The 27799-nt window shown below is 39.5% G+C and overlaps 1 protein-coding gene across 3 annotated transcripts; it reads right to left on the reverse strand.

Moving 5' to 3' along the window:
• LOC130458149 (zinc finger protein 260-like) lies at window positions 1-26849 on the reverse strand. Of its 3 annotated transcripts, none has more exons than XM_056821216.1 (5): window positions 26633-26849; window positions 25453-25575; window positions 23313-23439; window positions 3297-3392; window positions 1-2553 (listed from the first exon to the last, which is right to left on the reverse strand). In XM_056821216.1, exons 1-5 carry the CDS (start codon window positions 26645-26647, stop codon window positions 584-586), a joined length of 2331 nt encoding a protein of 776 aa, XP_056677194.1. In that variant the 5' UTR covers window positions 26648-26849; the 3' UTR covers window positions 1-583. The 3 variants fall into 3 exon arrangements, with proteins under 3 accessions (XP_056677194.1, XP_056677192.1, XP_056677195.1); XM_056821214.1 differs by lacking the exon at window positions 26633-26849 and adding an exon at window positions 26089-26579; XM_056821217.1 differs by lacking the exons at window positions 1-2553; window positions 3297-3392; window positions 23313-23439; window positions 26633-26849 and adding exons at window positions 23446-25043; window positions 26089-26609.
• Between the last annotated feature and the right edge of the window lie 950 nt (window positions 26850-27799).

Here is a 27799-nt window from a genome sequence, read left to right on the forward strand (position 1 = left end):
TGCAGGAAAATGTGTGGCCTTTATTAGAGAACAGGAGACAATGAGGGCACTGTTTTGAGTGGTTGACACAACAGCAACTTTCAAGGACATACAAATGAACTCAGAATATATAGTAAATTAACACAATACGACTCTTCTAGGCACCCACTATCTCTTTATGATACAATGTCTGCATATATTTTATCTTGTGCTACCCTTAAGTTTCCCAGCAATCTTGAACCCATGGAAGCATTCCTTAAATTTGAAATTTCTAAGTTGAGTAAGAATTTAGATATGGCAAAGGTCTTTCAGACGAAAACATTTAGGACAAGGAATTAAGATTGTAGCTGTAAGTTCTAAGACTTTTCCCATGGAAATAGGAATCTAACCTCTTAACCCATAATAAAAATAATTTTTAAAAGAGGACAAAAAGGGGGGGTTTGGCCATATTAGAAAAGAGTGAATTGAAGGTGTATATTTATGTATATATGAAAAGCTGGGGATCTCTCTACTCTTCATAAGGAGAAATTAGTATCTCCCTTCTGAAGGGCATCTAACTTTCACTGATATTCTATAGGAAGTTGCCAATCTGAGATTACTAATACTAATTAATGTATGCTAGAGAATAATGCATGTTTTTATCCGATACAATAAGGGTTCTCTCAGTGTGGATTCTCTGATGTTTATCAAGAGAGACCTTCCATGTAAAAGTCTTTCCACAGTATTTACATTCATAAGGTTTCTCTCCTGAGTGGATTCTCTGATGTGCAGCAAGAGATCTCCTCTCTGTAAAAGCCCCTCCACACTGTTTACATGCATAAGGTTTCTCTCCAGTGTGAATTCTCTCGTGTTTAGCAAGATTGTCCCTTACTGTAAAAGCCTTTCCACACTGTGTACATACATAAGGTTTCTCGCCATTGTGGATTCTCTGATGCGTAGTGAGATGGCTCCTCTGAGTGAAAGTCTTTCCACAGTGTTTACATTCATAAGGTTTCTCTCCAGTGTGGATTCTCTGATGTGTTGTAAGATGGTCCTTCTTTGTGAAAGCCTTTCCACACTGTGTACATTCATAAGGTTTCTCTCCAGTGTGGATTCTCTGATGTTGAGCAAGATTGTCCCTTGTTGTAAAAGCCTTTCCACAGTATTTACATTCATAAGGCTTCTCTCCAGTGTGGATTCTCTGATGTGTAGTGAGAGAACCCCTCTGTGTGAAAGTCTTTCCACACTGTTTACATTCATAAGATTTCTCTCCAGTGTGGATTCTCTGATGTGCAGCAAGATAGCTGCAACCTTGAAAAGTTTTTCTACACTGTTTACATTCATAAGATTTCTCTCCAGTGTGGATACTCTGATGTTTAGCAAGATGACTCCTCTGAGAGAATGCCTTTCCACACTGTTTACATTCATATGGTTTTTTTCCAGAGTGGATGCTCTGATGTGCATCAAAATGGTCCCTCTCTGAGAAAGCCTTTCCACAGTGTTTACATTCATAAGGTTTCTCTCCAGTGTGGATTCTCTCATGTGCGACAAAATTATCCCTCACTGTAAAAGCCTTTCCGCATTGTATACAGTCATAAGGTTTCTCTCCTGAGTGGATGCTCTGATGTGCATCAAGATGGCCCCTCTGTGTGAAAGCCTTTCCACAGTGTTTACAATCATAAGGTTTCTCGCCATTGTGGATTCTCTCATGTTTAGCGAGAGAGACCTTCCATGTAAAAGTCTTTCCACAGCGTTTACATTCATGAGGTTTCTCTCCAGTGTGGATTCTCTGATGTTTAGCAAGATGGCCCCTCTGTGTGAAAGCCTTTCCACACTGTGTACATTCATAAGGTTTCTCTCCAGTGTGGATTCTCTCATGTTTAGCAAGATTGTCCCTCACTGTAAAAGCCTTTCCACACTGTGTACATTCATATGGTTTCTCTCCAGTGTGGATTCTCTGATGTATAGCAAGATGGCCCTTCTGTGTGAAAGCCTTTCCACACTGTTTACATTCATAAGGTCTGTCTCCAGTATGGATTCTTTGATGTTTAACAAGATTGCCCCTCTGTGTGAAAGCCTTTCCACAGTGTTTACATTCATAAGGTTTCTCTCCAGAAGGGATTATTTGACACGTGGCAAACTCAGAATTCTGACTGAAAGGTCCCTCACCTTTATCAGTCACAGAAACCATTTCAACACATTTACTTTTTGAATGTCTAATGATGTCTAAATTCCAGCCAAAGGCCATTACCTCTAGGTTACCTTGATACATGGGCATTTCAGGAAGTTTCTCGGGTGACTGAACAAGTACTACTTCTTCAGGAAAGCATTTCCTATATTCACTATCCTGGCAACAGTCATTTCCTGAGGTCAATTTCATATACTGATTTAGAACAGAATATTGGCTGAATTTCTCTGCAGTTTCATCAAATTCACAGTCACTCTGTTGATTTTTATTTACCTTGATAGTAGAGTCACAGATTTCTCTCAAAATGAAGTCATGGGGACCCTCATTCATGCATCTTTGGGGGTTATATCCTTCCACAAAAAGGCTCAGCTTTGTAATATCCTTCACGTCAAAATTAAGCTCTGCCTCTGAAGAAAAAAAAAAGATTAAAACACAGAAGGAAAGAGGACACATATGCACAGAGAAATGTAAGTTCTGTCTTCTGGTGGCAGAAAGTAAACTGGTTGTTATTCTATTTCCCCAAGAAAAAAGGAGCTTTCAAACTTAGACAACCAGAACCAGGCTTTGGATATACCATCTGCTCTTTTCGGCAAGATGGATGATTTTAGGAATACTTTCATATACAATAACAATAAAACCTCACAACAGATCTGTGACACAGGTAGGCCCAAGATTCTCATCATACTTTCCAACTCATGTCATGAGTGAAGAATGGAGGAATGACCTAACCAACTTCCTGGCAGTTAGACTACAACTCAAACCCTGTGCCTGAGCATGCTTTGTCTGCAGTATTGCACAGTGCTTCCCCATTGCCCTTTCTATCTTTCCGAAAATGTCACTCCTCCATTATTCTTATAATTTTGTGAATCTCAGGTAACTTTCCAGATTTTCTGTTCTCATCATTTTGGATGCACTATCACATGGTCATTCTTTGCAAATTTTGTATGCTAAGCCGAAAAACAACTTCAGTCTTTTTAACTCTTATGCAGTAAGTTTCAAAGTAGAATAGAAGTTTTCTAATTTATGGTAGATTGTAAAGTAAGATGAATATTTAGTATGTCTGGACTTAATGGCATACTATTTTTCTTCTTTTTCTCTTTTCTTTTCTCCACAGATGCAAATATATTATGCCTATTTTCAGCTCACCCACCTGGATAGGAGCTCCATAGGCCTTTTTGCTCTAGCAGCCATGGCGATTCCCCTTGCTGAAAACAGGAGATAAAATTTTCTCTAGGAACTGGAAGCCCTGGGCATAAGAAAGAAGTTAGGGATCAGGAGAGAAAAATAAAATATATGGTCCTCTTAAAGGGGGCATGCAAGTAAGGCCTACAGAATGGCTTCTGTTGTATTCATTGTTGAGACATGTGCAGGAAGGCAGAGATTATGGAAACAATTTTCAATCAGAAAGTTCCATTTTATTTACCTCTTGTAATAGGAGAGGCACATTCCGAAATCTACATTATCTGGAAATGAAAGGTAGCTGATAGCGAAGGGATAGGAGATACGAACTTGGGGGTCAGTAAAGTAAATTTAATCCAGGCTCAGAGAGATGGTAAGCAGGTGTTTCTGGGCAAGTTATGAATTGTGGACAATAAGACTATCAAACTCAGAGATGCTGTGAAATGAATGATAATTATGAATTTCTTTATCCAGTAGAGGACCAAGAGCAGGTATTTTGAAATGCTTATTCCCTTCCTTTCCATTCCTATCCTCTGCCCTGAGATGTGAGGGAAGAATGAAGTGATAATAAGGATAAACTTGCAGAATTAGGGGCCATTAGCTAGTTTTAGACTTTTTATTACCATATTGTTTACAATCCCCTTCTCTTTACTCTATGCCTACTTGTATAGGTCAAATGTGTTTCTTGTAAACAACATATCACAGGATTCAGGTTTTTAATCCATTCTATCTGCTTGTTCTATTGATGAGTTCATCTTATTTACAATCACAGTTATGATTACCACCTCTGTATTCACCTTCATCTTGTTTTCCTCTTTTAATACTACACTTTCTCCTTTCACTGTCTGGCCACGTTTCCCTTTTAATCATTTTCCCATTTCCCCTTCTTACCACCACCCTTCTTATTCTCCTCCTAATTCTCTCCAGGGACTTTTAATTACTCCCCCTATATCACCTCCCTTATATTATTCCCCTCCCTCTACCACCTTTCTAATTCTCCTCCTATTCCTCCAAAGAGTAAGATAAGATTCTATACCCTTATGAGTCTGTTATTCCTGATGACAATAAGTTATACTGATTATCTGTCACCACCCTCACTGTCCCCTCTCCTGTAAGTTTTTCTTCCCATGCCTCTTTATTTGATGAAATTTACCCCATGTTACTATCCTCTTATCTTTAGTGCTATCCTCTTTTTCACTCCTAATTTTTTTTGCATATCTTCCTAAACACTTTAGTATCATAATCTCTGTGCAAATATACTTCAAATAACTATTATAAGGAGAGCAATTTTAAGAATTATAAGCATCATCTTTCCACTAGGCATATAAACAATCTGACTTTATTGAGTCCTATAATTTTTATTTTTCTTATCTACCTTTCTATGTTTCTCTTGAATTTTGTATTGGGACAAACTTTTCTGTTTCAGTCTATTTTTTTTCATCAAGAATGCTTAGAGGGGGCAGCTGGGTAGCTCAGTGGATTGAGAGCTGGGCCTAGAGATGGGAGGTCCTAGGTTCAAATCTGGCCTCAGACACTTCCCAGTTGTGTGACCCTGGGCAAGTCACTTGACCCCCATCTCTTCTGCCTTGGAGCCAATACACAGTACTGATTCCAAGATGGAAGGTAAGGGTTTAAAAAAAAAAAGGATGCTTAGACATCCCCTTTTTAAAAATTAAATAATGATTTATCTGCCTGAAAGAATATAATCAGTATTGATGTGAGGGTAATTCATGATTATAAAACTAGTTTCCTTGCCTTCTAGAATATCATATTCCAAGCATTTTGATCCTTGAATATAGAAGCTACCAGATTCTGTGTAACCAACACTGTTGTCCCATGATATTTGAAGTGTTTCTTACTGGCTGAGTTGAGTAATTTTCTCCTTAGCATCAGATTTTTTCAATTTGACTATAATATTTCTGGGAAGTATCATTTGGGGATTTATTTCAGATGATCTGTGGATTCTTTCAATTTCTCTTTTAACCAATGATTCAAAAATATCAAGGCAGTTTGCTTTGATAATTTATTATAATATAGCATCTAGGCTTTTTTTTGGTAGCCTAATAAATCTTAGATTATCTTTCCTAGATCTATTTTCCACATCAGTGGGGTTTTTTAAGTCAGATATTTCATACTTTCTTCTATTTATAAATTCTTTTGTTTTTATTTTATTGTTTCTTAATGTCTCAGTAAGTCATTAGCTTCTACATACCCAATTCTAATTTTAAAAGAGTGATTTTCTTCCATGACCTTTTGATCCTCCTTTTCCATTTGGTCCATTATATTTTTCCTGGAACTCTTCTACATTGGATTTTTTTACCCTCTTTTTCCACTTGGTCAACTCTACTTTTTAAGAAACTCTTTTCTAAACACTTCCATTTGTTTCCCCCATTTTTCTTCCACCACTCTAAGTTTTGAATTCCTTTTTGAAATGTTCCAGCACCTGAGACCAATTCCCATTATTATTTGAAGTTTTGCATGTGAAGGCTTTTGTATCCCAATCCCTGCCAGATCCCTGTGTCTTGCTCTTCTTTGCCTCCTTAAACATTTTCTTTGGTTAGATGTTTCTTTTGCTATTTGCTCATTTTCCCAGACTCCCCCCCCTCTGCCCCCCCCCCCCACACTTTGACTTCTATCTCAGTTCTCAGGGTAGAGGGGAGCATTCTCTTAAACTTCATTTTTTCTTTGCTGCTCCCCTCAGCTATAGTTCTGGTTCTCTGCAACTTTCTTCCAAGGTGATACCATGGCTTGTGGGCCAGGCACTCTGAAAGCTGCTGATTTAATCTCCTCTAGACACTGCTGATGGCTTGCTGGACTCGGAGAACTGGGAGGTACTTTGCCCTGGGGTTAAGGACTAAAACTCAGGTTTGAACTGGCCAAGTTGTGGCCTCCAGTAGTGAGAGTGAACACCAGATGGCAAGGTCTCTGGGAAACCATGGTCTGGCCAGAATCTGTGCAGCACGTAGCCTAAGCATCACATGAGGCCCCTAAAACCTTTCCTGCACTTGGCAACAACAGTTGGTTCTTGTTCTACTCACTGAAGCAAACATTTCCCTCAGAATCTGGACTAGATGATTACATACTGACATACTGAATTATTATCCTGTAGAAAGTTCTAAGTTTTGGTGAGGTAAACTAAAGTCATTGTACTAAGATTATAAATCATTACTAACCATCATCCCTGCTTATCTAATTCCTTAGTCTACGCCACTTTCTCTATAAAATACTAACAGTGATCAATAAACTTTGCCTCTGATTGCTACCAGCTTCATTGGCCTTCCTGATGCGTTTCATCCTTCTCCTCATGTCTCATTCTCCTCACTCCTTTGGGACCCCTAAATGTTTGTCAGGACCCCCTAGGACCTGTCAAATGGCTCCTGATCATGGTGGCCTCCTGGAGGCATATGGATTACAGGTAAGGAGAACCTTTCCCCCCAGTGACAAGGGCATTATTCATAGAGTAGAAAAGGTAAACTGAGTGAGTTGTTTGTTTTAGGAAATCTATTAGAGCATGAAAATTTAGAACTAAAATTTGTCAGATGTCAGTTCAACTTCTTGCAAATAGTTATCCCCTTTTCTGACTCATTCTTTTGTTTTCTCTTCCTTCATTATTAATAAGCCTCTTTTTCCCACAGAATTTTTTAGTGCAGCTATGATTTGTAACAACAGATTATTATGCCAGGGTGAAAAGAAGAATCTAGTTCCTAATTTTATGTTCTACATTGTCAAGAGTATACATGAAATAGCTGGGATTTGTTGTTTGTGTTATCAGTCTATGTTCTATGTTTTGTGATATGTCTTTTGTCTATATATTGTCTGTGATCACAATGAGAGGGTTACATTTTAGGAAAAATTAACCCCTCTCTGACTTTTCCATTCATTCTGGAAAAATGGGGGAGACAGACAAGAGACAGACATTTGGAAAATTCAAGAATTTTGTGGATTTTTGAATCTCCTAAACTCTAAGATAATTTAATTGGCTACATATAAAGGACAAATATTCAAAATATCCTCATTGACCACAAAGGAGAGGGCAGAAATGATAAAGAGAAGATAGGGATAATCTGATCCCACAATTACAAGAAACCAACAGAGAACAAAGGCAAAAATATATGTTCCGCATCCCCTCCCCACATTTTTCCCTCAGAAAGGGAGAGCACACCACAACTACACACACACACACACATAACTTTAAACATGATTTGATTTGAATAGCTACTAATGGTACAGTGTAAAATTCATTCATTATAATTGGTTACCAGTTCAAAAACAGAATTTCAGCAAAATTCAAGAATATACAAAACTTATAGTGAAAGTCGTGTATTAGTACTTGCGATGTATAATGATTACAGATTTGAATTATTAGACTTACCAAAAATGCTTGTCAAACTGAATTTGAGAATTGCAAAAAATGAGTACACAGTATATAAGAATTTAATATCAAGTTATTAAAAGATGTTGTATAATATGAAGAAGACTATTGCCTGATCTAAATTTTGGATAGAAATTGTTACTTTAAAACATGTACCACTATATTAAGCAACAGGTAAAAACATATTTAACATAAAGATTTCAAAAACTGGTAATACAAAAATGATATATGCATTAAGAATTTAGTATATTACAAATTGGAAATTTAAAGAGCATTGTATTTGATTAGAATACAGAAAATATTTTTTAAAGTATGTGCAATATATGGGAAGGAATTCATGATCTAAAGACTAACATGAAATTTGTTAAAATGTAATTATGTGTAAGAACAAATTTGTAGAACAGTCACCTGTAAGGCCCTGACTCGGAGAGGTACAATGACCACTGAGGTATATAAGTACTTAAGAAACCTGTGATAACTCAAGCTCTATAAAGTGTAAAAATGAGTAAGAAGTTAATTAACAACTTTATAACATCTATAACATTACAAATTTAAAATTAAAAAGGGGAGAATTGCAGATAATACGAATAAATGGTAAAAATATAAAACATCAAAAAGAATTGGCTTAAATTTAAAAATTGGTTTAAATTAAACATTTTAGGATTACAAAAATTTAAGAAAGAAATACAGAGAAAAAGAAACAGTTAATACAAAGAAAAAATTGTTTAGAATTTCCTAAAACTTTCAAAACTACCATTTTATTAAATGCCAAAGTTAAAAAATGATGATACATCCTATACAAAAATTTGGTTCAATTTAAGTGGTTATGCTTATTCAAAAAAATTACAAAAAGCAAAAAATTCACATCTATGGTGGCAACTTAAAACTGAACTTTAAGATAACAAAATTTTAGTCAAATAATGCCTACTATGTTGATTGTCTGACCATTCCTAAAAGGTTATTTGAGTAAATTGGAATTGAGATAAAAAATGTAAAAATTAAAGATATTAAGGAAAAAGAAGTTCAAATATTATTAATCTGTGATTGTGAAGTGCCATTGTAAATTACCATGCATTAAAATACAATCTAATGAGTAATTATGTATAAAAATGCAGCATGTATGTAGCTATACTGTAAAGAAAATTTATTTTTTACCTGAATTGGATAAGGCCAAATGTGATAAGCAAACAGTGTAAATGAATAATGCATTTGATTAGAAAAATTTGACCAATCCAGAAATCATATAGGATTTGGAAGAAAGACTGTTAATTATAGACAGTTAAGTGACAAATGTATTAACCCCTCCCTCATAGTAAATTTAAAACCTAAGGTGTTAATTAACAGCCTCACTGAATTTTGATATGGTGTGGAAAATAATACTACAACCTAAGCAGTCACAAGCATTGGATTTTTGACAAAATTATTATATATTGAGTGTTACCAAAACATGTACCTTATTCTATAAAAACTGAAAACATGTGTTTAAATGTAAACTATGTGTAGAAGCAAGTTGTTACAAACTGATTATGTTTTCCTTGCAATGACATGATTTGTGCTGTAAACAAAAAGTTCAAGGAAAATTGGCTGACAATGCACAAAAAGTATTCTGTTATATATTAAGATAATGCTGATTCTCCTCCAAGTTACTAATCAGCCCCTATACTAGCCATCATTCATCAAGATAATGTTGGTGGAGATTGTAAGGATGATATTAGAAAATAAGTATTTTATTTAAAATTAATTTAGAGACAAGAAGTAAAGTGGCTGCTTGAGAAAAGAACTGGAGTTTGAAGCAGGTGAGAGAGCGTGTTAATTTCAGATGTGACAGTTACAAACCGGTTTTCTGTGTCAATTACTCGCTGGCAGTTGGCAGAGACACACTGAGAGACTCTGTCAGGGCTGGAGGAGGAACATCTTTGCCTCTTTCTGTCTGAGGGTGTAAAAAATAGACTCGAATACAGGACTACAATCCCCATGAGCCTTTGCTCCACTTCCCCAGAATGCCTTGTAATCTCACCTGGGCTGAGATCAAGAAGGTATTTAAGCTGATTCAAAGGCTTTTGAGGGGGCTCTCTCTTGGCTCTTTTTGGACTTCCGTTTTGCAGCAGGCGCGTCTCTTGCGTGATGTGAGGTTATTTTGTCTAGGCCTCTGGCCTAGGCACATGTTTCTTACTTGTATATTCTTTCATCTTTAACCTTTAATAAACCTCTAAAAAATATAATACTTCTTGCAGAGAGAAACTAATTTCTACCTGCCTCAGATGCCTCAGTCTCCCCAGTCTCCCCTAAATTTTAACTGTTACAGTTTTTGGCGACCACTAGATTGGATGAGAACTTCTCAAAATTTTTTTAGCCTAGAGAATTTTTTTAAAAGCCACGATTCTCCAAGATACTCTTTAGAAAACCATCTTGATCGGCTCCTGTTTCTGCTCCTGGCCTCTCACCTGGTGCCCGAGCTGTGTTCCAGCTCCCGGCCCGACCCACCCTGGCAGTCTGTCTCTCACCCATCTGGCCTCCGACCCAGCCGGCTCATCACCCAGATCCTTGGAGCAGATTGCTGAGGACTCATTGCGACCAGCTGGTAACAGTATTGGCCATGTGGGCGGAGGGGAGAGACGAGAGGGAAAGGAGACCGGGTAATTTTCCCTTAGGCTGAGCCTCCACGTGGCTGGGGGTATTGGCCACAGGGGGATCAGAGCAGGGGAGAGAGAAAAGGGAGAGGAGAAGAAACAGATTTTTCAAACAGAAACTTAAAAAGCAATGGGCTGTTTAAAAGGATTTTTGACTGTTCTTGTAATTTCATTGATTTCACCTGCGTGCCAGAAGAAACATTCAGCCCAAAGATTCAACTTTGAATTTGCAAATGGGTGGCTCAGGGAACTGAGAGCATGGTCCTGGGTTAAAATCTGGCCTCAGATACTCCCCAGCTGTGGGGCTCCGAGCAGATTGAGCAGATCTATAGCCTTTGCTACTCTACCTTGGGACAATAGACATTTAAATGGATAATTAAAAACAAACAAACAAAAAACCCACCCAAGGAACTTTAAAGACTAAAGGCTATATTCTAAGGCATTTCAGACTCCAATGGTTTATAAAAATCTCTGTATTCTATTGCATTTTTTGTTATGGTTTAACTTTGTGATTTTAAGTTCATATATTACTTGATTCAATATTATTCTGCTTGAACTGAAGGTTGATTGAATTTATTTTGAATGTACTGAGTTTTAAAAATTCTGTTGTTTTTCCCCTGTAACTGTATTGAACAAATATTGTGAATAAGCCCATATATGAAAAAACAGCTTTTTTTCTATTTGGTGAGGATAGATGGACTTCAGAACTGGTTATAATTGTATTAACAACCTTTGGAAATTTAATGTGCTACATACCTCAAATGATTTGATTTTAAGGGTTTTTTAAATATGATTTTTGGAATTTTTTTTAAACAATCTGGTTATTTTTGCCTGCCCCTACCACGAGGTAAGGCCCACTAGCTGAAGTGAAATACATTTTATAAATCCCAACCTTCCCGCATGTGAATGGAAATTGGGCAGTTAATTTCAGGGCATTTGTATCCCTATAAGCCTCCAAGATAAAGGAGCACCCCTTTATTTATGCTCTTCAGCTCACTACTTTACCTGCACCAGAATGATATATAGATTTCTTGATTATGTTCTTAACCCTAGATGAGTTTTACTTTGTTTAAAAAAAAATGTTTATTACCAAGGTTGAAGGATTGCTACGTTTGTAAAAATTGTGACAAATGTCCACCAATTCATAGGTTTTAAAAATGTCATACAGCAACTTATGTGAAATATGAAAGTGTGTTTGTTTGCTATTGTAATTAATTGGGCTATTGAGAATTTGGGGGATTTTGATAACTACATATTTGTACCTACTGTATTTTTAAAGATGAAAAAATTGTTAACCTTGTTCAATTCATTTGCCTTCTATTCACAGTGATCATGGCCAGATACAAAGAGGAAATGGATCTCATTTTTTGGTGAGAAAGCCTTGCATTTTATATTTTCTTAACTGACACAGAGTGTCAATGATTATAAGCTATATTTTTGAATTTTTTAAAGCTTTTATTATTATATTTTTCTTACATGTGCAATATACTTTTTCAGTTTTTATTATTTTTTCTCTCCTTTTTATATTTGAAGCACATGTCACCAGCATTAAGATTTTCTTTAACCTTTTCACTTTTCAGTACTACAATTGTAAGATACATTTGTCAGAACATGCCCAAAAAGCTTGTGACTATAAAAACGATGCCACTAATTATTTAAATAAATTATGGGACTTTGCTTAATGATTCTGTCTGATTCCAGGACAAGATATACACACAAGAGCCATTGCACAGAGCCAAAGAAAGGCCAATCCAGGATGGATTGATGCACTTCTAGGCCAATACAAAGGTCTTGAACCTAGTGTGAAGACTCGAGGTTACTATGTTTAACATGTGTTAAGACATAGGCTTTCCTTGTGTCCACACTCACTCTGAAGATACTCACAGATGAGTATCCCCAAAATCTTGGCTCCTACTTGGCTTCTATAATCTGGTCCCTTTCTTTTCTGCCTCTCATAGTGTGGTATCTTTCTGTAGTCCTGGCTACTGACTGGGTAAATGCATCATTGCTTAGATCATTTTAATTGGGCCCTGATTCAAGGACCTGTTAAAGATTTAGTTTTCTTCTACTGGGAATTTTTACACATAAGACTTTGATAGTCTATATTTTCATCCAGAAAATTTTTCTTTTCTTTTTGATTTTTCTGATGTCTTTTTAATATCTCTTGCCAATTGATTCATATACCTCATACCTCAGCCATGCATCCCAAACTGATTCTGAATCTTTCAATCACCCACAACACGGGGGAATGTAAAAAAAATATCATTATTTAAATTGCAAAGTTTAAATTCCTTTTGAGAAGAATTTTAGGTAAAGAAGATGCTACCTCTCTGAATCCAGAACTGAACTGTTGGAGAAGCCACCATGAAGAAGCCTCCAGACCACAAGTTGCACAAAACTGAACTTTGGGTGTGGTTGATTGAACATTTATTTGTATGTATACTTTTATGCCAAAGGGGACTGCCCCCTAACGGCTTTTTGTCAATGTGTTCAGCAATTATTGGTTTTATTCTTTTTTCTCTTATCCTCCCACTATTGTAATCTTTTAAGTTTATTATGTTTTTATGATCCTTTTGGGGAAAATTAATTTTTCCAAAAATGATCATACAGGGGAATGTAAAAAAATAGACTCGAATACAGGACTACAATCCCCACAATTCCTTGCTCCACTTCCCCAGAATGCCTTGTAATCTCACCTGGCCTGAGATCGAGAAGGTATTTAAGCTGATTCAAAGGCTTTTGACGGGCTCTCTCTCTCTTGGCTCTTTTTGGACTTCCATTTTGCAGCAGGGGCGTCTCTTGCGTGATGTGAGGTTATTTTGTCTAGGCCTCTGGCCTAGGCACATGTTTCTTACTTGTATATTCTTTCATCTTTAACCTTTAATAAACCTCTAAAAAATATAATACTTCTTGCAGAGAGAAACTAATTTCTACCTGCCTCAGATGCCTCAGTCCTCCGTCTCCCCTAAATTTTAACTGTTACAAGGGAAAGACCTGAAGGAGCTCAGGGTTTTCCTTTCTCAACTTGGGAAACACTATTGACTATCAATTGTGGTTTTTATAGATTATTTAATTCTGAGAAGACAAAAAAAAAAAACCAAAAACCTGGTCTTCGGTTGGGACTCTCAGTCTGTTAAGGCTCAGAGTCCTAACCAGATTCTTGTTGAGACTCAACCAGCAGCCTTTACTGTTTATAATTTGAAGGCAAAGTTAAAATTTATAAGGATAATAGCCATAGTTTTTATTTAGATAGTATAAATTTGGGTTATCAGATCAGGGAGGAGTACTGTAGCCTGTGAAACACAGAAGAAGAGGTTCCTTAGGGAACTTGGGAGTTTATTTGGGTGAATTTAGAATCCTTTAGAATTAGAAATCCTTGTTTATCCTTGCATATTTCAATAAACATTTTATGTTTATTATAAGAGTCCCTTTAGCATCCTTGTGCCTGGCCCTGAAGGGAAGTTCACATTTGAGCTTCACTTCATCACTGAGGACACTTTTGATTACCACTATCAAAGGTATCCAAACAGTTTTGAACCTATATTGAACAGTTTTTCCATTGAAATATTTTATTTTATAACTCGCAAATTTATTTTTACAAGATTTAGCTCCCAACAAAATGGTTAACCCTCTTTCTGTGTAAATTAGGAAGAATTGCCAGATAGTTTAAACATTGTTAGTGAATATTGAAACTTGGTTATCATGACTTATAAGATCAAAACTTGTCATTGTATATGTAAATCTTGGAAACTTTTCAGCTCCAAGATGTAGTTGGTGAGATTTATCATTGGAGGTAAAATTAGAATTGCAACTAATATTATTTTTGAGTTTTGAATTCAGATATAGTTGTCTGATAGATCATTGAACTGTATCTACCGACTTCCGGGTCAAGATGGCTCCAGAATAGAAGCAGAGCTTTTCTTCTTTCCACCCATCGAAACGACAAAACCAAAATCAAACGAACAAAGGAGTTCCATGGTAGGGCACAACACAGAAGGTAGGTGAAGTTAGGGCATTTCCACACTAAAAGGGGGCTAAATTTCCCCCACCAAGGGGTGAGCTCCCAACCCCTCTCCCACCTCACTTACTTTTCCAGAGTCAGAGTGAGCATGGGACAAACTTCTAAGTTCTAGAAGGGAGGCTGGCTGAAGTCAATACAGCCTTAACCATAAGAGAAATTAAGACTTGGGACACTGGGAGGATGAGGAAATGTGGACATAGGGTGCCAGAGCTTGGGGAGAAGGGGTGGCTCACAGCAAACCACCACAGAAAACTAAAAAAAAGCACTTGGGCACTCCCAGGCAATCTGTAAGTTTTTAGGAGAGGGACCTGCCACTAATAGCAGCTGGACAGACACTGATGAAAACTAGGGAAAATATCCTCAGGGCAAAAATGTCTCCAGAGCCCAATACAAAGATCACCCACATTCCTCACTTAGACATCTGACCAAGAAGGAACAAGGCAATGTCCAGCAACTCCCAGGAACTAAAACCCAGAAATACAAAAAAAAAAGTTGACCTTTGATAATTTTTATGCAGGAAAAAAAAAAACCCAGACTAAAGAAGAGACAGCAGAAGATGACAAATAATTAAACACACCCAAACCTTCGGAAAAAAATGGGAATTGGTCAAAAGTTCTTGAAGACTTTAAATCCGAGATTGTCAGAAAAATGGAAGAGATGTGGCAAGAAAAGTGGGAAATAGTTCAAAAAGAAAATAACAGTTTAAAAGATAGGATCTCCCACTTGGAAATTGAAGCCCAGAAATCAAATGAAATAAGCAAAATGAAGACCAGAAATGACCTGTTGGAAGCCATGAAAAGCAAGATAGATCAAACCAAAAAGGAAAAGAAATGGGAAAAGAAACAAAAGGGGGTACATTTATATGTCACAAAGAAGCTCACGGCAGGAGGGGGAAGAACAATACACTGGAAGGGTAAAGAGGTTGGAGATAGGAAATACTCAACTCTTACGTGCATTGAAATTGAGTAAAAGAGGGAAGAACAATTAAATACATTGGGGCAGAGAATTGATTCGCACCCTTTAGGGAAATAGAAGGGTAACAAATGGACTGATGGAGAGGGAAGCAGTGCAAGGGAGGGAGAAGGTGGGGGGGGGTAGTTTAAAAAGACTGTAAAGAAAATAAGAGGGGAATAAGAAGGGAGGGGGTCAGAAAGGGAAGTAAAATAAGGGTGGGAATTAGGGAGACTGATTAAAAACAAAACATTAGTGTAGAAGGAAATAGTGAAAGAAGAAAAGGAAGGACTAGGAGTGGAGTTCAAAATGCTGAGAAATACACACCTGGTAATTATAATTCTGAATGTGAATAGAATGAACTCACCCATAAAATGCAAGTGAATAGCAGAGTGGATTAGAAACCAAAACCCTACCATATACTGTCTACAAGAAACACACAAAAAGAAGGTAGACACACATAGGGTAAAAGTAAGAGAGGATGGAGACAAATCTATTGGGCATTAACTGATAAAAAGAAGGCAGGAGTCATAATCATGATATCTGAGAAAGCCAAAGTAAAAATAGATCTATTTAAAAGAGATAGGGAAGGTAATTACATCCTGATAAAAGGCGGTATAGACAATGAGGAAATATCAGTACTCAACATGTATGCCCCAAATGGCATAGCATCCAAATTTCTAAAGGAGAAACTAAGGAAGTTCAAGGATGAAATATAGAAAAACTATACTAGTGGGAGACCTGAACCTTCCTGTATCAGAACTAGATAAAACAAACCAAAAAATAAATAAAAAAGAGGTAAGAGAAGTGAATGATATCTTAGAAAAATTAGAGTTAGTAGATATGTGGAGAAAAATAGGGACAAAAAGGAATACACCTTTTCAGCAGTACATGGTACATTCACAAAGATTGACCATGTACTAGAGCATAAAAACATTGCAAACAAGTGCAAAAGAGAAGAAATAATAAATGCAACTTTCTCAGATCACAATGTGAGGAAAATAATAATTAGTAAGGGCACATGGAGAAGCAAATCAAAAATTAATTGGAAATTAAATAATAAGAGTTTCCAGAATTGGTTAAAGAACAAATCATAGAAACAATAATTTCACTGAAGAAAATGACAATGATGAGATGTCCTTTCAAAATCTGTGGAATGCAACCAAAGCAGTACTCAGGGTGAAATTTATATCCTTGAGTTCATATATTAACAAGTTAGAGAGGGCAGAGGGAAATGAATTGGGCATGCAAATTACAAAACTAGAAAGTGAACAAATTAAAAATACTCAGATGAAGACTAAATTAGAGATCCTAAAAATCAAAGGAGAAATTAATAAAATTGAAAATCAAAGAACTATTGATTTAATAAATAAGACTAGAAGCTGGTACTTTGAAAAAACAAATAAAACAGACAAAGTACTGGTCAATCTAAATAAAAAAAGGAAAGAAGAAAACCAAATTGACAGTATCCAAGATGAAAAGGGAGACTTCACCTCTAATGAAGAGGAAATTAAAGCAATCATTAAAAACTATTATGCCCAATTACATGGCAATAAACATGGCAATCTAGGTGATGTGGATGAATATTTACACAAATATAAATTGCCTAGACTAACAGAGGAAGAAACAGATTACCTAAACAACCCCACACCAGAAAAAGAAATTGAATAAGCCGTCAAAGTACTACCTAAAAAAAATTCCCCAGGTCCAGATGGATGTACAAATGAATTCTATCAAACATTCAAAGAACAACTAATCCCAATATTATACAAACTATTTGACAGAATAAGCAAAAAAGGAGTTCTACCAAATTCCTTTTACGACACAAATAAGGTACTGATTCCAAAGCCAGGCAGGTCAAAAATAGAGAAAGAAAACTATAGACCAATCTCCTTAATGAATATAGATGCAAAAATCTTAAATAGGATACTAGCAAAAAGACTCCAGCAAATGATCATGAGGGTTATTCACTATGACCAGAAAGGATTCAAACCAGGAATGCAAGTATGATTCAATATGAGGAAAACCATCTACATAACTGACAACATTAACAAGCAAACCAACAAAAATCACATGATTATCTCAATAGATGCAGAAAAAGCCTTTGACAAAATATAACACTCATTCCTACTGAAAACACTAGAAAGCATAGGAATAGAAGGTCCTTTCCTAAAAATAATAAACAGTATTTATCTAAAACCCTCAGCAAACATCATCTGCAATGGGGATAAACTAGAAGCCTTCCCAATAAGATCAGGAGTGAAACAAGGATGCCCATTATCACCTCTATTATTTAACATTGTACTAGAAACACTAGCAGTAGCAATTAAAGAAAAAGAAATTGAAGGTATTAAAATAGGCAATGAGGAGACCAAGCTATCACTCTTTGCAGATGATATGATGGTCTACTTAAAGAATCCTACAAAATCAACTAAAAAGCTAGTTGAAATAATCAACAACTTTAGCAAAGTTGCAGGATACAAAATAAATCCACATAAGTCATCAGCATTTCTATATATCTCCAATCCATTTCAGCAGCAAGAATTAGAAAGAGAAATTCCATTTAAAATCACCCCAGACAATATAAAATACTTAGAAATCTATCTTCTGAGACAAACACAGGAACTATATGAACACAACTACAAAACACTCTCCACACAATTAAAACTAGATCTAAACAACTGGAAAAACATTGATTGCTCATGGGTAGGATGAGCTAACATAATAAAAATGATCATCCTAACCAAACTTATTTACTTATTTAGTGCCATACTCATCGAACTACCAAAAAACTTTTTTACTGAATCAGAAAAAACTATAACAAAGTTCATTTGGAAGAACAAAAGCTCAAGGATATCCAGGGAAATCATGGAAAAAATTGCAAAGGAAGGAGGTCTTGCAGTCCCAGATCTCAAACTATACTATAAAGCAGTGGTCATCAAAGCAATTTGGTACTGGCTAAGAGACAGAAAGGAGGATCAGTGGAATAGACTTAGGGTAAATGACCTCAGCAAGGCAGTCTATGATAACCTCTAAGATCCCAATTTTGGGGACCAAAACCCACTATTTGATTAAAAACTGCTAGGAAAATTGGAAGACTGTGGGAGAGATTAGGTTTGGATCAACACCTCATACCCTACACCAAGATAAACTCAGAATGGGTGAATGACTTGAATATAAAGAAGGAAACTATAAGCAAATTAGGTGAACACAGACTAGTATACTTGTCAGATCTTTGGGAAAGGAAAGACTTTAAAACCAAGCAAGAGGTAGAAAAAAAAATCACAAAATGTAAAATCAATAATTTTGATTACATCATATTAAAAAGTTTTTGTACAAACAAAACGAATGCAACCAAAATTAGAAGGGAAGCAACAAATTGGGAAACAATCTTCGTAAACAAAACCTCTGACAAAGGTTTAATTACTCAAATTTATAAAGAACTAAACCAATTGTACAAAAAAATCAGGTCATTCTCCAATTGATAAATGGACAAGGGACATGAATAGGCAATTTTCAGTTAAAGAAATAAAAACTATCAATTAAGCACATGAAAAAGGGTTCTAAATCTCTTATAATCAGAGATGCAAATCAAAACAACTCTAAGGTATCACCTCACACCTAGCAGATTGGCTAACATGACAGCAACGGAAAGTAATGAATGCTGGAGGGGATGTGGCAAAATCGGGACATTAATGCATTGCTGGTGGAGTTGTGAATTAATCCAACCATTCTGGAGGGCAAATTGGCCCAAAGGGTGCTAAAATACTGTCTGTCCTTTGATGCAGCCATAAGACTGCTTGGTTTGTACCCCCAAAGAGATAATAAGGAAAAAGACTTGTACAAGAATATTCATAGATGCACTCTTTGTGTTGGCAAAAAATTGGAAAATGAAGGGATGTCCTTCAATTGGGGAATGGCTGAACAAATTGTGGTATATGTTGGTGATGGAATACTATTGTGCTCAAAGGAATAACAAAGTGGAGGAATTCCATGGGAACTGGAACAACCTCCAGGAAGTGATGCAGAGTGAAAGGAGCAAAACCAGGAGAACAATGTACACAGAGACTGATACAGTGGTACAATCGAATATAATGGACTTCTCCATTAGTGGTAATGCTGTGATCCTGAACAACTTGGAGGGATCTACGAGCAAGAACACTATCTACATTCAGAGGAAAAATTGTGGGAGTAGAAACACAGAAGGAAAACAACTGCTTGATTACATGGACTAAGAGGGATGTAGACTCTAAATGAACATCCTAATGCTAACACCAACACCATGGTAGGTTTTGATCAAGGACACATGTAATACCCAGTGGAATTGTTTGTCAGCTACAGGAAGGGGGGGGGGGGGAGTAGAGGGAGGGAAAGAACATGATTTTTGTAACCAAGGAATAATGTTCTACATTCACTAAATAAATTAATTTAAATTAAAAAAAAAAGGAAAAGGAAAATCAAAAGATCTTAGCTGAAAAACCAATCATTAAAAACTAGAAACGGGCAAGTAGAAGCCGATGATCTTACAAGACATTAAGAATTAATAAAGCAATGTCAAAAGAATGATCTGTGTCTACCATTCGAAAAGAAAGATAGATTAATAGGATGACTGATTAATAATATTAATAAAAATTAATGAAATTAATAATGACTGATTAATAATTGTAACATTCCAGTGTATCATTCCTGAGCAGGGATCTTAAGCGGGACATGAGGCCTTTGTTCTAAGTAGGCTCCTTTGTAAAGTGTTTGTAAAGCTTGGGCTGGATTGACCCACTCTATCATGTATGTCATTAGCATTTCAAACCAATGTCAATCCACTATGCATTGTTACATATGCATTACGTACCTCCCAATCATCACCATAATAAAAGACAGGAACAGGGCAGCTCCAGCCTCTCTCTCTCTCTGGCTCTGGCTTTCTGGATCTCTCCTTCTTGGGAGCCCTACTCTGGCTCTCTAAATATCTTCTTCCTTTGTTCTTTTGTTTCCCACTCACTTATTCTCTCACCATGTGTCTCAGCACTAGCGGCACTCTGTCGCCACGTTTTCTATCTCGGAATACTCAGTTCCACGTGTTCTCTCTATTGTCAGGTTTTTCCTTTAATTTACTTTCCAAGGAAAACCTTATCAGGAACTAAGCGCTATTCCTTACAAAAATTTAACTTGTGTCTGTCTCTCAATTGATCACCCATAATCCTCAGGGTCCTTGCTCCTTCTCAGGCTATTACCCACCAAGGAATTCCTTATGTAGCAGCCGCAGGACGGACTGTTACAATAACCCTGATTCTTAACTGAAGTCAAACAGTGTTTAATCCTTTCCCTGCTTTTTCGTTTCAAAGCAAATTGTTATAATCAAAGTGAAATAACTGAAGCCCCAGAAATTTAAATGTGTATAGCAATCAAATACATTCCACTCCTTACTTAAGAGACTGTACCCCACCCCAAGTTTTTGTTTCAATTGGATTTACAATGAACCTCTTGTAAATTAATTCATTTGTATAATCACTGAACATGAATTGGAGTAACCTATTAACAACAAACAAAAACCAGAATTATAATATGGAGGTCATGGTTGACTTTTACAGGAAATGGACACCTACAGCAGAGAACCTTCCAAAAACAGCCAAATATGAAAGAATCCAGCTGTCCAATCCAATCACCGAAGTCCATGATTTGGAGATAAGCAGCCAGAAAAACAGTTCACGTGGCAGAACAATCCCTGGAGGTGACGAGCCTCCCTAAGACTGATCATTCTTAACAATTTACCCCAGCCCAAGTATTAATATTGTTGTGGTTTAGCTACCTTGAAAAACGTAACTTATATTGATGTAACACCCTTGTATTCTGGTTCTAGGTATAATCTTCTCTACCAAATGTAAGCTTTCAAAATGTATTTCAACCCTTCTATTGCTCAATCTAACCCCACACTTACTGCACCAGAAGATAGCACAGCATAATCGGTACACACTTAGCAAGATATCTCACCCCAAATGCTTAGTGCAGATTTGATTCGGAAGAAAAGTCACACAGCAGACCCAGAATATTACAGAATATAACCCATGGCAGCAAAATAGCACAGACACTTGGGAATTAAACAAATTTGACTTATAAGTAAAGGAGAAGTCATTATTTGCTTGGCTGGTAGAACCAAGAATTGGATGCTAACAGAATCAGGCCTGATAAAAGGAGTTCTCTCAGCTGTGATAAGTGATGATTGTTGTGAAGGCAAAAGGCTCAGGGAAAGCCATAGCAAGGCTAACAATCCAGCTAAGGCTATGCCAAAAGCTCAGAGAGCCTTGTTGGGGAGGCAGGCTTAGTAACCCCAGGATTGGACCACCTGATTTGGGGACCAAGAAAGACCACTGAGCAAAAGTGGCATTAGCTCCTACACTAAAGTCATGAAGAAATGTCTGTCTGTGACACCACACCAAGGACAGCACACACAGCATGTATTCCAAGGGCTGGGTGTGGGAAGGGTTCATAATGTAGGCTGAGGAAGGGTCCCTGGATAGAGGTGGGCTTGTGCCTTGTGAAGACTGGATTTAGCTATTTCCTGATTTTAACAATGAAGATACTTAGTGTAACAAAGTCAGGGGGGATTGTGAACATTAAATTACTCCACCCTACTTAGATCATACTTTAGGGGAAGACAAAGTTGTAAGCTCCTGATTGAACAATGAAGGTACTTAACTTTTACCTTATACTGAAGCTAGAACTTTAAGTTAAGTCTATTTTAAGATATTAATACAAAAAGGTTTTAAGTAACTATAAAGGTTAAATTAATCACAATTCACACACAATACACAAAAGGTGAACTTAACAAAGAAGTGTTAAGTTACTCTAAAGATATAATCTAATCAAAGAAGATGAGAACTCTAAAAGATATGGGCATTTAGAGGAGACACAAGAGTGAAAGGTCTATATATTTGGCTCATTTCCTCTCTCAGGGACCTTTCTGGTGGTGGAGAGTTGGCTGGTGGCAGAGTGCTAGGCCTTTTGGCATCTTAGCATGGCTACAAGCTATTGTCCAGTTCAGTGGTGAGTTTCTCCCCTTTATTTTCCAACTTTATCCTCTTAGAAGCCTCTTATCTTCTTCAGAGACCTAGAGGTGGGGATCAGGAGAAATCCTATATCCTCTTCCCTACTTCTCCTTAAATTCCTTCCCTCTATATTAATTAAATTACCATAAATTTCCAGACAGACTTGGGTATTTTATTTGAGATTTCCCTTGGTGACCAATTAAATCTAGATTTTTAACAACCCTAAAATTATCTTTACAGCCTAGATTCAATACCTGGAGCAAGAGGTGGGGGGTGGATTGTCTGCACTCCTCTGTGTGCAATTTTACTTCTAGTTCTTCCCTTATGATCTAAAATAGGCCCTTTCTGTACGACTTTCAAGTTGTTTTCCTCAAGAGAGCCACTTCCCTCTTACTCATGTTTGTTCTGTGACTCTGGTCATTGAAACACACATTTTTAAGGTTTTGAGATTCTCAGGGTGGTTCCAGCTTTTCCTTCTGTCACACTGCCTTCTTGGCTTTGCCTCCTCCATTAATACTTAATAAAAAGAAATTTAGACCCAGCCCAAAGGGGAAGAGGCTATTTTGGCAGGTAGAGGGTTCCCTATACTGCCCATCTTCAAGGAAAAGCTGACTGGGTATAAACAGAGCACTTAAACAAAAATTTCAGGTCTAATTAGAGGCTGGACTAGATGCCTTCTGAGATTGGCTTCACAAATGTAAATCTAGAACACTGGTTTCAGTTTTTACCTGAAGCTGTCTAAAACAGAGGAGAAACAATTTCAGGGGCAAGAAAGGAAAATCTCAGCTTCCCATCACATAATTCAAAAACTTTTTTTAAGAAAAGCAAGAAGGAGGGGAATTCTAGGCAGAGATTGGCACTTTTCCTTTTTTAATCTTTGACAAAGGCTCAAAATCCTATACATCTGACCTGGATTGAAGACATTTCCCTTATGGGGATTTTCAGAGTTAACAGAGAAAATCATCCTTACCCACAGAGAGTAGATTCTGCACATTCTCCAGCATGACCCCCAGGTACAGCTCTTTCTGAGAACGGTCCAACAGGTACCACTCTTCCTGGGTGAAGTCCACAGCCACATCCTTGAAGGTTATTGACCCCTAAAACAGCAAAAGTCACAAGATTTAGAGCTCACAATTCATCTGGTACAGCCCTCATCAACCGACTGGAGGAAACTGAAGTGCATAAGGGATTTGCCCAAACTCCTAACCTCGAAAGGTGTCAGAGCCAGCACTGTAGACCTGTCATTCAGAGCCCAATGGAATACTGACAAAGGCATTTTGTGTCCGAAGTGAGAATCATGTGAAGAGTAAAAACTGGAGAAGTGTGTTACTCTGAAATGCTTTCCCCTGTGGAATGAGGGAAAGAGAAGAGGTGACCTGAAATTCCTCCTCATCACGTGAGTCAGAGTTGATCTGGTAAGAATATTTTTTTGAAGAGTTTCTGAGAAGGTAGCATGTACTATGTATTCTAGGGGGGAAATATACCAGTGACCAATGAGGAAAAAACAAAGAAAAAAGAATTCTCTACTTAACTTCCTAAAAGGTTGAAATACTCTTATGTAGATGAAAGCAAAAAGAGGATTCCATAGAGTTATATGGGATCACACTCTGATCACTCTCCAGCTAAGTAAAGAAGCAAAGTCTCGTGTTAAAGTGAGAGTTTGGGAAACCACTGGGTATGATGTGCCATAGCCAAAACATGCTGTCTTTGCTGTATGATGGTCATTTGTTACTGGAATATATTCTGTCATTTTTTATTTAGTTACGCAGAAAGAAGAATAAGTATGATGAGGAAAAGAAGGTGTGTTCATAAATATATTTTGGTGACTGAGTTAATTCAAAAGAAAGACACTAACAGAATTTCTCCTTTTTAATTTATTAACTGATTGGTCATTTAATGTGGTCAGTTGACACTGTCCAAAATCTAAAAGAAAGAAAAATGGCTAGGTTGAATTAACATAATAAAAATGACGATCCTACCTAAATTAACTTATTCAGTGCCATACCGGATCAAACTTTTTTATGGAATTAGAAAAAATGATGGAAAAATCTGGAAGAACAAAAGACGAATAACAAAGGAACTAACAAGAATAATGCGAAGGAAGGTGGCCTAGCAGTATCATCAAAACAATATGGTACAGGCTAAGAGATAGGGGGGGGGGTGGATCAATGGGCTAGATTACGGGCAAATAACCAAAAAGAAAAAAACAAAACAAAACAAAATGGTAGCAGGTCTTTGGTCTTTATCTCTCTCACTTTACATATTTTATACTCTTCTATTTCACCCCTTCCTGACCCCTTCCCTAATTTTCAGCTTGGAATGCCCCTGGGAGGAACAGTGAGGAAAGGCTGAGTCTCCAAGCACAGGAAGATCCAATTCCCCAGATCCTCAACACACCCTAGAAAGCTGAAACTCTGCAAGGGCCATTCCAGTGTCGTCTCCACCCCTCCAGGGGCCTCTGTCCATCCCCATGGAGACACCATATGGAATGTCCTTCAATTAACACCGCCACGCCTTGGGAGGAACATGTCTGAGCTACAGTTTGGGCCGAACCAGCATTGTGGCTCAGCACAAATAAGTAAAGGAACTTGTTAACACTTTTCCGTGACTGTGAAGAATCTCAGTGCTTATACGGGATAAAACTGTGCATTGCCCCCAGCGTGGAGCAATCCGTGTCAGTGATCAGATAGATGGCAACTTCCTGTAGAAAATCCGGAGAGTTCGGTGGCTCCGGGAGATCCCTGCGTCTCCTTACGACGAGCCACCCCACCCCCAGCAGCTTTATAACCGTAGGTAAAAGACACAAGAGTACACAGTTAAGACGCTTTTCTGATGTGCCGAAACCCCCTGGTTCCACCACGTGGGTGCAGCGTCCCACTTTCCACCAGAAACCGCTTAAAAGTAACAAGTTATAATCTCCTCCCTGGGCCATCCCTGGAGCTGGGGCGGATGAGGGATCCTGGGCGCTCATCCAGGCAGGGGATACTGAGGCCGGGGAAAGCCCAGAACAGTGGATGGGGGGCAGCCAGGGCGGCCCCTGGAGGCCTGGCACAGACCCAGCTCGGAGTTCTGCGGGACCCCGGCCTGGCCGGGGGAGGGGCTGCACTCACCTGGGAGGGGGGCCTCGGGGTTCTGGCGGCCATTCCCTCTGGCTTCGGGCTCTCTGCTGGGGCCACCCTGGGGTCCTTCAGGAGGTGGCAGTGCCGAGGGGGGGAGACTTCCTCTGTGTGTGCCTGGGGAGGAGAGAAGGAGAGGGCTCAGAGGGGCGCCCAGACTCCCCCCCTCCCCCACAGCTGGGAAGGGCCTGGGACTGGCCAGGCAGAAGCCTCCCCTCCACCTCTGCCGCCATCTTTGGCTCCATTCCATTCAGAAACTGCACAGGGTGGACTTAGGGAGACTGCTGGGGGGGAGGGGTTACTGAGAAATGGAGGGGGAGCCGGGCACCAGGTGGGGGCGGGGAGCGGGCTGGCATTTCCTTAGTGCTCCAAGTCGGGGCACGGGCACCCCCCACCCTGCTTCTTCCTTGAGTCTGTTCTGACCTAGACGTCCCCCTGGGAGAAGGGCAGGACCCGGCTGCGGGCTCCTTTTCTCCCCTGAGCCTGGCACTTCCGTGTTTGTCCCTTTTCCGGGGTCCTTTAAAGTGACGGACAGACTCTGAGGAAGCCCCTCCCCCACCACAAGCATTACACTGGGCTCCCCCGGGCTGCAACTACGCACTGACTGCCGCTCTCCTTCCCTTTCCTCACCCAGAAAAGGTCCAAAAACCACAACTGTGAGCCTCCCAGATGAGATGGCCCAGGTGAAATTCCCAGAATGCCTCGGGGTGCCACAGGGGGAGGGGCCAAGATTTGTGTGATGTCCGAATCTCGGCATTCTGGGAAATGGAGTCTTCCACAGGGGAAGGCCATGGCTAACGGGAAGTCATGACACAGGCATTCTGGGAAATGGAGTCCTCCTGTCTGGGCCCCGGGAAGGGGCTCCTCTCCAGCTCAGCCCAGCTTTTTCTTTAGCCCAGAAGCTGCCTCCAGCTAGAGCCTGGCACACAGCAGGCGCCTAATAAGTGTCTAATAAGTGATGGATTGCCCGATGGATCAAAGGATCTATGCTGTCCAGGGCCTGCGAAGGTGGTGATAAGGTCCCCTTCCGGGACAGGACATACGGAAAGAAACACAGACACGCAGACTCTCCCCTTCCCCCACCTCACTTTTACCGCCCAGCACAGCGCCCCTGCCAGCCTGATCCTGTTGCCCATGCGCAGAAGCTTTCGCCCACTCTGGGAGGCTCACTAACCTGGAACGGGTCCATTCAGGTCTTCCCCTTCCCCAGGAGTTAGCGAGCAGAAAGTCTCAGCTGCCAGAGCCGGGCAACCATCACCATCACCATCACCCCCACCCCTCTTCCCCCCTCTCCCACCCTACCCTATCCAGCGACTCCCTCCCCTCCCCCGCTCGCCCAGCAAAGCTCCGAGAAATACCGCAGCACAGCTTCCAGGATCGGAGACTGCCCACAGGAGATTCCCAGCATGCCTCGAGGCTGCCAAAATAGGGAAGAGCCAAAGCTAGGGAGGAGTCAGGGAAACGGCATTCTGGGAAATGGAGTCCTCCCGCCTGAGTCCCTGGGTGTAGCGGCCTGATGAGGGAGGGGTTTATAGGAATTGTTCCCCACAATGGGGGGCTGCAGCCTTCTCCCCCCAACCCCCATTTCCCCTTCCCGCCCTGCCAGCTGCTTCTTCCTGACTGATCAGTCCATGGATCTCTGCTCTGCAGGGCCTGGGGAGGTGGCTCTAGGATCCCCCTTCTGACAGAGGAGGAAACTGAGGCAGAGGGCAGCAGCTGACAGCCCAGACCCAGCCCCCCCCCCCCGCAGCTTCCCCTCCTCCAGGGCTCTCTCTGAACATCCTGCTGCTCCTTCTGCTTTGGGGGGACTCCAGGGGCTCCCCAAAGGAGGCACCAACCCCATCCCCAGGTGGAGGAATCCAGTGACTTGGGGCTGCCCTCCTACTGGAACCCCCAAGATCTGGGCTCGAACATGGCCTCAGACACGGCCCAATGGGAGGAGGGCCTGGCCAAGACCCTCCCCAGCCTTTGCCTCAGTTTCCCCACTGTGTAATCCAGACAATAAGAGCCTGGCCCGGGGCTGTGGGGAAGCTGGTCCAAAGAGGATCTGAGGGGAAACAGAGATGCTTCCTAGGGGCCTCCTGGGACTCTGGGCAGGCTGAGGAGGGTCTCTCTCAGCACCTCCCCCAGCCCACAAGGCCCAAAGACCCTCTAGAGGCTTGGGGGGAAGCCCAGGAACCCCCTCCTGTCCTTTGGGAGGCCACAGAAGGCAGCAGCAGTCGCTGAGCCAAGGCTCTGAGCCCTGATGGACAGAGGACAGTCTGGGGATGTCTGTGTGTCTGCAGGGCTGCTGGGCTCAGGCTTCTGAGCTGCCTCTTCCCCCATTTGGGGCTTTCTGGGC

Source organism: Monodelphis domestica, chromosome 3 (assembly GCF_027887165.1).
Source record: "Monodelphis domestica isolate mMonDom1 chromosome 3, mMonDom1.pri, whole genome shotgun sequence".
In the NCBI taxonomy this organism is placed as follows: Eukaryota; Metazoa; Chordata; class Mammalia; order Didelphimorphia; family Didelphidae; genus Monodelphis; species Monodelphis domestica.

What these genes read in the sequence shown, in the direction of transcription:
- LOC130458149 (XM_056821214.1), bottom strand. Translation starts at nt 26,250, where the DNA reads ATGGCCTTCCCCTGTGGAAGACTCCATTTCCCAGAATGCCGAGATTCG. An exon ending in CCCCGAGGCCCCCCTCCCAG is followed by an intron (nt 23,440 to 25,452) that starts GTGAGTGCAGCC and finishes TTGCTGTTTTAG; the next exon opens with GGGTCAATAACCTTCAAGGA. An exon ending in CCTATGGAGCTCCTATCCAG is followed by an intron (nt 2,554 to 3,296) that starts GTGGGTGAGCTG and finishes TTTTTTCTTCAG; the next exon opens with AGGCAGAGCTTAATTTTGAC.